The 12,997-nt window shown below is 33.7% G+C and overlaps 1 protein-coding gene across 5 annotated transcripts in view; it reads right to left on the bottom strand.

Moving 5' to 3' along the window:
• The window catches only part of FAM214A (family with sequence similarity 214 member A), a 132,798-nt gene that overhangs the window by 6,863 nt on the left and 112,938 nt on the right, over positions 1-12,997 (bottom strand). For 4 of the 5 annotated variants that reach the window (XM_027840779.1, XM_027840780.1, XM_027840778.1 and 1 more), the window contains exons 8-11: positions 10,842-10,921; positions 9,104-9,212; positions 6,611-6,769; positions 884-952 (exon numbers count right to left, since the gene is read on the bottom strand). In XM_027840779.1, the coding sequence (XP_027696580.1) occupies positions 884-952; positions 6,611-6,769; positions 9,104-9,212; positions 10,842-10,921 (417 nt within the window). Of the gene's footprint in view, positions 1-788; positions 953-6,610; positions 6,770-9,103; positions 9,213-10,841; positions 10,922-12,997 lie in introns of all 5 variants that reach the window. The other variant, XR_003567189.1, reaches the window with a different exon arrangement.

Consider the following 12,997-nt stretch of genomic DNA (forward strand, 5'->3'; position numbering starts at 1 on the left):
GGCCAACTGGCCTGAAATTAAATTGTCCCCAATCGGGAGGAAGACAGGGCTTGTTATTCTGGATCTCACTTGAAGAAGACCCAGATTTTAGACTGACCTGTAAATCAAACTGCCCTTCTCAGAAATGTCTGTATCATTCAGAGCTGTTCAGGACTTGAATAGTCAGTCACATAGGGTCTGTTCCACAGTTCTGGGATGGAACCAGAATAACTCTAGCCTTCAGAAGTAAAGGAGGTAATTGGTTTATTTGTCTGGGAAACATTAAGCTCAGTATAGGAGGCTTTGGGCAGCCTGCCAATAGGTGAAACAGTAATATTTTAGTTTCTAAGTTTTTCTATGTAGGGTTACACTATAATTTTAGGTCCTTTAGAACAGAGGGGTCGAACATTTCAAATAGCCCACAACACTCCTGAGTGGGGGCTGAACCAGATTAAAATACTTGGGAAATATTTAACAAAAATAAATAAAAATACAATACAACATAGATAATGTTTTGTGGTTCTAAGTCAATATGTGTCAGGTAGAGATTTGTTCTTATTTGAATTTGACAGCATTGCTTTAGAAAAGGGGCTTATCTCCTAAGATAAACAGAAGACATTCTGAGTTTCTACTTTCATTACTTTGAAAGTAAATGTTTTTATTTAAATAAATTGTAAAAAAAATCTAATTCTAAATCATTCACCTTGCTTAGTTTATTAATTCTTTCCTTTTATGGAGGTCCCCAAATGGCCATTTCTGTGGCAAAGCCGGAAAGCTCCAAACAGAGCTGCAGTCCCACTGTTACTTACCAAAATTGTTGCAGCAGCAGCAGCAGGAGCAAGTGCTAAGTTCTATATGTATGTGAGAGAATTATTATTGCAATTGTAGGCTATAAAACACATACCACTTGTATTGTTCCTGAAGGAGGTACTCGATAACCCCTTTTACCAAGGGACTCTAAAGTAATCACACCCTTAAAATAAAAGAAGACAAATTTAGTACAAAGTAATAGACCTATGTGTATATATAAAATATATCTATGTGTGTATATATACATATATGTATATACACATTAACTACTGAACTTTTATAACTATATTTGCAATGAAGGATGAGGTATACAAATGAAGACTTTACTAAATATACTGCAGTTCTTGCTTAAAATAATATGATGTACTACATAATATCAAAGATTATTATCTATTATGAGATGCAAGATGTGAATAATAAGTTCTTTGGCCTTAAGAGGGAGAAAGCTTAACATCCAAAAAACATAGTCGGAATGTTAAATAATGTGAACACTAGGATTTTGCAAGGCGAAATGAACAAGTAAGCTGATGAAATATTATTCTCTGGGTATGTGATATAGAAAATTACACAAAGATACCCTGTCTAATAATGAGGTCAATCATTGAAATTTAGATAGTTGAGTCAAACTATACTAGGATACAAGTCATAAGAATATTTGGTATTATAGCTTCTAACATATCGTGTTTTACTTCTAAAGCGAGGTGAAATAGGAAAAAAAGGATGCCTACTTTCAAAGTCAAGTTAATATTTTTACATTAATGTGTTTTGGTATGTAACTAATAAAGAAGACAGTACTTCTATATAATAAAATGCAAATAATCCTTTCACTTTATTCTAGATTCTTCAGAATCTTAAGTACAGAATCCAGTTTTATTTCATTGCACTTTAACAAGATGTAGACAATATGAAGAGACTGTTTTCTTGTGAATAATATCTTTTTATAAGAAGGCCAGTTATTTTCTATTCTATAGAAGACCTAAGGTGAAAAAAAATAGGATAAATTAAGAAGTTTCATTTGGATACAAGGAACAAATTATTAATCAACAGGATGATCAAATGCTAGGAAAGATTATGAGTCTATTCCTGTAAATTACAGAAAAAAAAAAAAGAATGGAGAACCATCTATCCTGCATAGTTTAGTGATTCAACTGTCTGAACATAGGGGCTAAATTATCTATTATCCAGCCCTATGTTTCTGTGATCATATGATAATTTAAAATTATACCTGTCTAAATGGTGGCAAGCATATATACATAAATGTAAATAGTACTATCCCATCAGATTTCTTTACTAGACCGAAAAGCTGGGGGGAGGGGGGAGGGGAGAGGCCACAGATTTTAATTCCCAAGTATATAGCACCTTCCTTGATATGGGGCATTCAAACAACACATTAATACTGTAAAAATGTTCTTGGAGATAGGCATTGATAACAATGCTACTGGTCTCTGGTATATCTGTAATGTAATATAGTCAATCAAAACAAATGGGTGGGGTGAGCTGGGAAGAGAACCAATGAATTACAACTGTGACAAAACAAGCAATAATTCTTTACTTATGTAAATCAAAATGAGTTTTTAAAACAAAGAAGCACTAAATACCACTTTTATGGTAAAAGAAAAAAGGCTAGATATCTTCTTTTAAAGGAAAATAAGAATATTAGCTTCCCAATCCAAGTAAGAAAAAAAAACAAAAAACAAAAACATTGGATCAATTATATTCACAGACACACCACAGGTGACATCCTCCAACTACACATTTCATAATATCCTGAATATATTAAATCTAGGCTTGTGATTTCATTGGTGTAGAAAACCCCCTCTACCAAAGCAGTTCAACAACTGTGCTGCAACGTACATCTTAGAGAGTTGTTTGAGGCAGTGAAAGATTCAGTGACTAGTCCATGATCACTAAGCAAAGACCTGTACCCAAGTCTTTGTGACTTCAAGGCTGGCACTCAATTCACTATGTCATAATGTCACTTTCATATTAACACATTTTATTTAAGCCAAAACAAAATTCATTTTAGTTAATAGTTTTGCCTCTATCTTATCTTTACTACATATCTATAGCTATGTATGTATATAATGTATGTATACACACACACACACAACGTATATGTGTGTAAACATATACATACAAAGTAAGCACTGTTTTTATACATTCATTTAGATCACAAAATAGCTTATATCACAGGACAGATTGCTTAGTTGGTTGATCTATTAAAAACAAAAATTTATAGCCAAATCATTGTATGTATACATATTTTTCAGTTGTGTGAAAAGATACCAATTAGAAAAAAAAACAATCAGAATTTTGTTAACAGTAAGGATATATAATATAAAAGGACAAAATGAAATTAAGAGAAATAGCACATCAATTGTTAAAGTACTACTTTAAAGCAATTTCTAAACTGCACTGAGACCAAGGGGCACAGTCATTAGCAACTTATGATTTAGGGGCAGCAATAGGTATTAAAGTAATGTACACATTCATATCTATATATTTTATTGTACTCTTATTTTGATGCTTCATTATGGTAAGATGACCTGGAGTTTTCAATGACTGCTAATGATGTATAACCTGACAGCCCTTACACTAAAATGAAATAATTTAGGTACTGGCTCAATGGCTGGATATGTGTCGTTTCTGATGACCAACCTATTTAAGCTCAGAAAATATTCTGAAGCAGAGTGGCAGCAGAGTGAGGAATTTTTCGGCTATATTTACTCTTGAAACTACCTGCTGAGTTTGTAGAGGAATGATGATTTGTACTGTTTGAGAGAATGTCTACACCAACGAAATAACATCTTTCTTGTAAGTAGTGAAATAAGCACATACATAACAAAAAATTAGTGGCTTTGTGAACTGTATTTCTTACTAGTTTGAAATACACATACCTTTGCAATCTCTACCTACTAGATTTCATTGGATTCTATAAGGAACCATAGAAGATATGCCCATTTGAATGCTTTTTTTATTACCAATTTACTTCGAGATGGCATGCAAGTAGAACTCAAACTTAAGCCATGCGAAACTTGGTCAAAATCCTTCAAAAGAGTGCTTCCAATTACTATGGAATAGAAACATGAAATGCTGAGCTGCAGAACAGAAACAGAAACCTCTCTTTTCAATTTTGTCAACTATGGGAGACTATTTTGATACAACAACTATTTAATCCTATAGTTATAGAGGCACCCACAGATGGCACACCAGAAATCTGCCATTTAAATGGGATTAACTTAGTTTTTCTGTTTTTGTCATTTTTCTTTCATTATGTGATATTCTCCAAGCAGCAAGATTAAGTTGTATAAAGTCTTATAATATGTGGAGTCCATTTTTTTTTCACTAAAGCTTATGCTAAAGGTAGAAACTACTTTAGGGAATCTTTGTTTCATTCAATAGTTCAACAGTGACTTTGTATCATAAAAGTGGAACAAAAAATTCATCCTAAGACTTCAGAGACTTTTTGATGGGTAGGCCTACTATGAAAATTAAGTTATAGAGCAAAGGACTGCCTGGTAAATATAATCACAACAAGAAAACTGGATGTTTTAAAGTACCACTCTCATCAACTTCTTGAAGCCTGATACATTATCCTCCAATTTAGGGATATTTTTATTCAATGATCTGGTACAATTTTAATGTAATCAACAGGGCAGTACGCATGAATCTTGTACTAATGTAGTCCAAGCAATATGTATGATATGAAAAGCAAGGGGGGACTTCTAGGTAGTATCTAGGAGACCCTAAACAGGGCAATACAACTAAATGCTTTAGTGTGGACCAGGGAATCACACAATGCTTAGTGGGATACACTCTCATTCCAGACTTCATTCTTCTAAATTAGAAGTGGAGTGTTCATTTCTACCACCTCTTCCTAATTACCAATCAGTATGTTAACAGCACACAAAAATATAATTTTCTATGACATTTACCCAATTTACTTCTTTATCCTATTTTTGATTTCCACTCTAGTATCCATTTGGCCTTAGGACTTTGTTTATTCAATACATCATCAACATAAGATTGAAAATACTGTAGCATACCTTGCTATCTTGTGTTCTTATTTCAGTAGCATATGTGAAACAAGTCAAGCTACACATCAAAATAGTATCACACACTTTTTATGCTACTGATCTCAACTCCATGGTCCATTCCATAAATAGTCAGCTATTTAAAATTAGGATGGGATTTCACCAATCCAACAATTAGTTCTTTAAGGTGCTACTGCCAAGGTAACAAGACCACTCAGTTTTCTGTGGTAAAGAACTCGGCTACAATGATTGATGGTATAGATGGGCCACTTGTGGAGGTGGATTTGTGCCATTTTGATACCACCAAAGCAAAGCACAGCTTTGGCAAACTGATTTAACAATTTTTCTTGTATCATTTATTAAAAAGATTTATAAATATATAATTACTGGCATTGAGATCTTGAATGAGCAATGCTACTATTTGTTGCTATCACGTGTCATACATTGAATACCTTTTCTAATTGTTCTGTCAGTGCTGTCAAACTCAAATAGAAAAACGGTCACTAGGCCTGTACATAAAGATCCCTGCAGGCCCCTTTACTAACTTAGAAAATCACATATTAACATTATATATGTTCTACTGTATTTTTACTTCTTTTGTTAAATATTTCCCAATTTTAATTTTATATTCTAATGTGGTTCAGGCTGCACTGCAGTGTTGTTGGTTGCAGTTTGGTCCATGTGTTTTGATACCTTTGTTCTAGAGAGATGAACAATATGATATAAAGCCAGTCTGGACCACTTTCTTGAAGACAGATGATCTAATTTTCTGGATAGTATGGCTAGTACACTGAGCCTGGCACAGCTTCCAATGGGAACACTATGCTTTTTTTCTCTCCCATTCATTGCCTGTTTTGTATTTCGTCCATTCTTACTGCAATTTAACCTTCCCCCTTTCCTCAATCCTGCAATCAAAATGGCAAATCTGGGAAACTGGAGAAGTTTGAGAACAAGACAGGAAGCCATCTAGGATAGCCTGGTGGCTAAGCGGTCAAGTATAGAATTTTTAATGTCTGTGTCAATATAAGAACTAGTATTAAAATTCAAGTTATAGGATTGTAAGTCTTATGATATTACTATTACCTTCTTGGTTTTTTGCCTACTTCTATTTTTAGCAGATACCTTTTTTCTCCTATTCTACCATTTCCAGAAGTAGTATTCCTGTGCCATATTTTAGTAGCAGATTCCATTTATCTCAACACTTAGGATAAGAGGCAAGAGGAAGATCAAGTTACTGAATCCTTAGGCAAAGGACTAGAAGCTCTCGGTTCCACAAATCCACTCTAGCTGGAAGTTAAGACTACTGAGAACCCCAATATGATGTTTTAGCAGCACTGAAAATATGACTAGTTCAAGACTGGTAACCAAGAAAATGAAGTAAGCAGAGAAATCACAAAGGTTTGGGGAAGCTCTGGCTATCACATCCTTATCCCCAAGCCTGACAGGAAAGAAACTACAAAGGGAAGGATTCAATCTAGAACAGACCACAATAAGTAATGGGAGATTTTGCTGGAATGTCAACTGAGTCAGTCTAATTAGCATGAAGTTACAAGCAGTTTCAGCTAAGGCCTTAGCAATGTATATATACATATTGCCAAAATGAACTCACTGAAGAAGTGCAGACATGATTTAGCATAGACTGTGTTTAGTGCCTTCAGTTTTCTATTAGGAAATAGGGTATGACATACTTTCAAACAATGTACCAAAGAAACAGTAAAGTTATTTATAGGTATTTTCACTAGTGTGATAGATTCAGGAAGGAAAAGCAATAAAAGTTGTCTACTTGCCATATAAGGAGAAGGGGCATTATCATCTGAAACACTGTAGAATGACACTTCAACAGGAAGTGTCATATGAGTAGGACAGAAAATTCCACTTGCCCCCACCTCAGCAGTAAAGCCATCAACAATGCCTAGAGGATCTAATCGATAGTTCAAGACAGATTCCTGTAAAACAAAAATAATGATATAAATTAAAGGTAATTTAAATACTTACCTCATTTTCTAACAATTTATTATCTTTTTCTAACTTTCCAGTTATTTCACATTCTTCCCTTTCACATTTCCTACATTCCAGCCACACTGTCCCACTAGCTGTTCCTTGACTGTGGCACACCATCTCCTGTCTCTTGCCTTTGCCTTGATTCCCCCACAATGGAAATAAACTCCTTCCTCACCTCTCTCTGAATGAATGTTTCTCTTCCTTCAAGGGGCAGCTAGGTGGCACAGGGAATAGAATGCCAGGCCTGCAGTCAGGAAGACTCATCTTGAGTTCAAATCTGGACTCAGATACTTCCAAACTGTGTGACCCTGGGTAAGTCACTTAACCCTGTTTGTTTCAGTTTCCTCATCTGTAAAATGAGCTGGAGAAGGAAATGGCAAACCATTCCAGTATCTTTTCCAAGAAAACTCCAAATGGGATCATGAAAAGTTGGACACAACTGAACAACAATAACTTCCTTCAAGGCTTCAGGTGTCATATCCCACATAAAGTAATTTCTAATCCTCCCAGTTGTTAGTGCTTCCATTTCCCTCAAATTACCTTATATCTACTTATCTGTCTACATATTATATCCCCCAGTAGGACGTAAGGACCTTAAGGAATTTGTTTGGCTTTACATTTCTATCTCCAGTGCCTATGTGATTAGTTAGCACTTTCTGTTCCCTTTTCTGTTACCTGTTCACTGACATCACAGAAACAGAAGAGAGGAAATACAGGACTGGAAGTAATTTTTATTCTTCTGGTTCATGGGTTCTCATGGACAGCCTTATAGTGATGAGCCTTTTTGTACTTATTTAGGCTGGTCCTTAGACAGCAGAGAGGCTGCTGCAGGGAATGATAGTATATGTGTAAGAGTCTCAGGATGGCTTCTCATCTGTATTGTTTGAAAGAATACCCTCAGATAAAATTATAGACACAGCTGAATATCTGAGAGTATATCCAGAGCCTAGTACTTTGCATACTGTAGATGCTGAATAAAAGCTTAATTTCTATGCTTTAAGAGACAGTGTAGTATAGTTTTTTTTTAAAAAGCTGTTCTTGAGTTGAAAACTGACACATTTGTCAAGCACCAAAGGCAAGTCATTCAAACTCTCTGAATCTCAGTGTCCTAATTTGTAAAACGTAGACACAACACCTGCAGTGCCTAGAGTGTTGTTACAAAGCACAGATGAGATAATGTATGCAAACTGCCTTACAAATCTTAAAATGTTATATAAAATGTCAGCTATTATTATTTTTACAACTAGATGACTAGTTTTCTAACTAGTCTGTTCCATTACAGATCATACCTATTATCCTGACCATGTCTTCCATAAAGTCTACACAGAAGAGCTACTTTTCCTCTGCAGAAACCCATGCAATGCTCCAGATTGGATTACAGACTTTTTGACCTCTAAAAAGTGATTGGCCTCTGCTTATGCTGTTCACCCTATCTATGTTGTTTTTCAGTATCCAGAAAATCTTAGTTCTTCCATGAAGACTTTTCTTACTTTTCTAGGCTACATTAATCTCTTTCACTTTAGGAACCTTACTGCATTTTAATAACATGTAAGAACAATAATTGATTTTTTTTGTATTAAATTTTTTCTCCCAAACTAAGCTTTTTTACATTCTGTGAAGGCAATCGCTGTATTATAAGCTTCTTTATCTCCCACACTACTTATACAACTCTAAGCACTCTGGATCTTCTTCAGCTTATGAATATCCATCTTAAATAAACTATGGAAACCCAGAACTGAACTTACAGATGTGGCATGACAAAGGGAGAATATAGAAGGACCTTATTCTTGACCATGCCTCTCTCAATGAAAGCCAGAAATTAGCTTTTTTGGTTGCCTAGTGCATAATTTTTATCAAGGATTAGCTTTTTTGGCTGCCTCTTACATTATTTTACCTGGGGTGGAAATAATTGCTAAGGGATGCATCTAAGTAAAGGTTCCCAACCAGTCAATTTCAAAGCTCAGTTTGGCCAACTGATGGGTAGGGAAGCTACCTCTCAAAAGATTCCCCTTCTATATTTCAAAGGAATTTCCAGCACAAAGGACCAACACTGATAGGCAAAGATTTCCTCCCTTTCCCAGAGTTCATTGTCAGCCTCTCCCAGTTCCCCCAGCTCAAGGACTCATGGTTAGTAATGCCTTCTTATCCCCAAAGTGATATGGGAGACTTTGAGGAAATATAAAGCATCTCTTTCCCACAAAATGTTTGGGACCTTGACTCAAATGATATCATTCTAGGAGAAACCTTAGTTCCTAAAAATAAGACAGATTGCACAGTACCTCAAAATTTCCTAGAAGACTAAGACTTGTTATGGGTGGAGCACTAGAACTCAGAAATGGTTTTCCATGGATATCTGGATCATCTTCGATATTTAAACACTGCTGTGGACTATAAAAGAAGAAACAAAAATCACCAAAAAGTCGTATCATTCTAGGTGATTTAGTTATATAATTTTCATTACTTTTGTTTAGTTTATGGAAGTTGTTATATAGAGAATAAGAAGCTTATTTTACATAAAATATTATCCCTGATGAAACAGCTTCAGATATTGAATTTTAAAGTAGAAATTTTATTTTTTATCTATATGGTTAAACTTTTTATACAATTATAAGTTATTTCCAAATTATAGGTTTAAATGGCTAGCCTTATATATTTATAATCTACATTCAATAACAAATTAATAATAAACCTACTATGAATAGCATTTCAAAATTATTTACTGATCTATGTTATATATAAGGACAGCTAGCTATTCTTTTTTGAACTTCTACTCATATTTATTGGTGAAAATATTTTTTTGTTTTAATAGTTATTAATTCACAATTCTGAATTAAATACTAAAAATCTATTGATCAAGATGACCTAATCTATTTGTACATATGTATTTTATATACGCATATATACATACACAAATACATACGTGTGTGTGTCTCACACATAAAAACATCATTTTTTCCCTAAGAATAAGAAGGTAAGAATACCACTGGCAACCAGGTAAAGCCTATAGTCCTCTTCTCAGAATAATGTTTTTTTAAATGCATAAAATAAAAAAACAGAATTACAAAAGAAACCAATTATAATCAAATAGTTATCAAAATATTAAAAAGAGAAAAAAACAAGTTCACAGAACTCAGGTTAAGAATTCCTGACTTAGATCATTTAATTTAACAACTCTAGATTCTGATTCCATGCAGAGATCATGAATAAACGTGTAATGGTCTATTTTTAAAATGGTTCATCAAAACACATACAAGCCATGACAAGTTCAGGAGTTAAATGGAGAAAGATACATGCTTAAACATGAAAAGGGGAGAATTTTTTAATGACTTCTTTCTAATTATGTAGGAATCATTGGAAACGACCTGATATTACTGTCCTAACCTTCAAACAACTGCTTATTCTACATATTCCTAATGATAATCTGGCAAATCTAGTTAGAGATTACATCTATTTGTACAAAGGTGTCTTTTATTCTAACAAACCTAATTAATACATAAACTTGAGCATTGAAACTAAGAAATTTTCAAGGTGCAATGTATCATATTATATAGAATATATATATATATATTATATGGAAAATATATAATGGAAAAGTACAAAACTGAAGACTTCTGACATCATGAATAACCTAGTTAGGAGAAGACAGAGAACAAAACAAATATGTAGGGAAAAAAATCCTAAGGGTTTATTGGTGGGAATGAGATTAAATTTCACAAAGATACAAAGTCATGAAAATGGCAGAAGAAAAAGCATACTGCTAGGTGTTGGATATAATTTTCTTACAGCTATGATCTACTGGTTTTCTATCGTGACCAATGTATGATGGAGTTAGCCATCACCTTTATTTATTTCCCTCTGGCAATTCTGTAGAAATAAGATTTGTAAAGGAAATCAAAAAGAAGACAAAATTTACTTTTCCAGAAAATACAAGTATTCCTCACTGTGGAATTGGCTGCAAAATGAGTGTATTTAATCTGAATTATATACATGTAATCAAATGAATTTCAGGGCAAATACCTTCTGGATGACAAATTTTTCAAATGGAGTAAGGAAGTGTCCAGATCAAAGCAGCCTGATTGCGTTTTTCTTTGAGGAACCTAAGATAAAAATAATAATTTGAAATACTAGAAACAAAAAAACAAAACACCCTCCCACCCAAAGAAAATACACAAAAGTCTTCATTTGGAATCATAGAGACTTTTAGACGAAAATTAACATGTTTTTAAAAAGTTAGCCTATTTTTAAAAAAGTATTTTCCTCTTAATGTTTCCCCTTCATTTTAATCTAGTTAAAAACTATATGCTATCTATAATCCATATTATTATTCCTAGAGTAATTATCCTAATTTTGCTACTGTTGAAAATAAAGCTAATTTTAAAAATATTTAAGCTGTTTAACCATAAAATTAAGCCTTTAGCCTGAAAATACTTTAGGAAAGAAATAATCAAGTTGAAACATTAAGATACAAAAATAAGTGGGTAAAGTTTAACTCACTATTCTAGGAAAAAATTAAAATGAGGGAGCTAAAATTATATGACCCTAAAATATCTGAGGATTAATAAGAGTTGCAAAAGTCTACATTTATGCTACCATACTTATCAGCAATGATTTTTCTCTATAACTTTGGCATATGGGGACATATCTGTGTAACACTGAGAATAATTTAAAATACTTACTCATATTTCCTCACATTACACACACTGTGACATGAGGTTCAGTTCAGGTTCTTTAAGTACAAGTTTCAAAAAGGGTCATTTTATCTTATCTTTGAAAAATGCAGTTAGTATGAGTAAAAGTAGTGAAGTTCTAAAGAAAAGAATTTTAACATAACAAAAAAGCAAAGCCTAACTCAGGTTAAAAGTAAGAAATATCAAGAGTATCCAGAATAAATTCTTGCTTGTCTTATAAATTAATACCTAAATATGAATGGAGTCAGGTGAGGGCACAATCTTGAGATACAATGCCCATAGTAATTCAGTGGGATTGAACACTGGTCTTTGAACATAAAATAATATAGTCACAGAATTTAGAATAACATTTATAGAATTTAGGAATCAAAGGGACCTTAGAGATCATTTGGCCAAATCTCATTTTACATATGAGGAAACTCAGGCCCAGAAAGATTAAGTAATTTGTCCAACATCACACTGCAGATACTAAGTACAAAGCTAGGATTCAAACCTGGGTTCTTTAGTAGCAATTCAAGTGTTCTTCCCAGGACACTACTCATCATGATCAGTAAAATACCTGAGAGTCCAACATCCCAGGGATCCTAAGAGGTTTATATCATTATTTTAGCCTTACTTCACTGACTTTTACCCATAGTTTCTTTAAAACTCAGAGGTAAATGGTGTCCTATTGTCAGAGATGAAAAACGTTGACAATCTATCTGTTTAAATGAACCAACGTGGAGTTATCACCCCCTTTTAAGGAACTGATTATAATCAAGACATTCTTTTCTTGAAATGATCCTGAAAAATCATTATGGATTGATTAATACAGAACCTTGATTTAAGCTTCTTGGTCATTTTCCATGGGAAAAACAGGTGTCTTCTGTGAGTTATTCCAAATAGGAAGGCATGTGTCCAATTTTATTACATTCTTTTCAACATCAGAAATAACTACAAGTCATGAAACGTAGTTTCTAGTCAGTAATTTTACATAAACAATTCCCAGATATATTGCATATAATCTGGCTGAAATAATGTGCTATTCTAGAGTAATTATATTAAACATATACTACCTAGCTTACCTGATTTCATCAAATCTGAGCTTGAATCTTATCTTCCGAAAGAGGTCTTTCCCAGTCATAGTCTATTCTACCCAAACATACTGGTTCAGACTTCCCCCTGAGATTAGCCTCCATTTATACTGTATATATCTTATACATACATGGTTATTTGCATATTGTCTCTCTCATAAGAATTTCAGCTCCTTGAGGGCAGGAACCATTTCCCCCCCCCTTACTTTGCTTCTTGAGTGCTTAGCACAGTGAATGGCACATAGTAAAGCATTTAATAAATACTTTGATGACTGACTGGCATGTGTGTTGAAAGCTTCTCAGACACGAGAAGATAGAAGATTTAGATAAAACAAGATCCCTTCCCCTCAGGGAACTTAAAACCTAATAGGGTGATCTAACACACATATACAACTATAGCACAATAATACAT

Source organism: Vombatus ursinus, unplaced genomic scaffold, assembly GCF_900497805.2.
Source record: "Vombatus ursinus unplaced genomic scaffold, bare-nosed wombat genome assembly UNPS02014848.1, whole genome shotgun sequence".
Lineage (NCBI taxonomy): Eukaryota > Metazoa > Chordata > Mammalia > Diprotodontia > Vombatidae > Vombatus > Vombatus ursinus.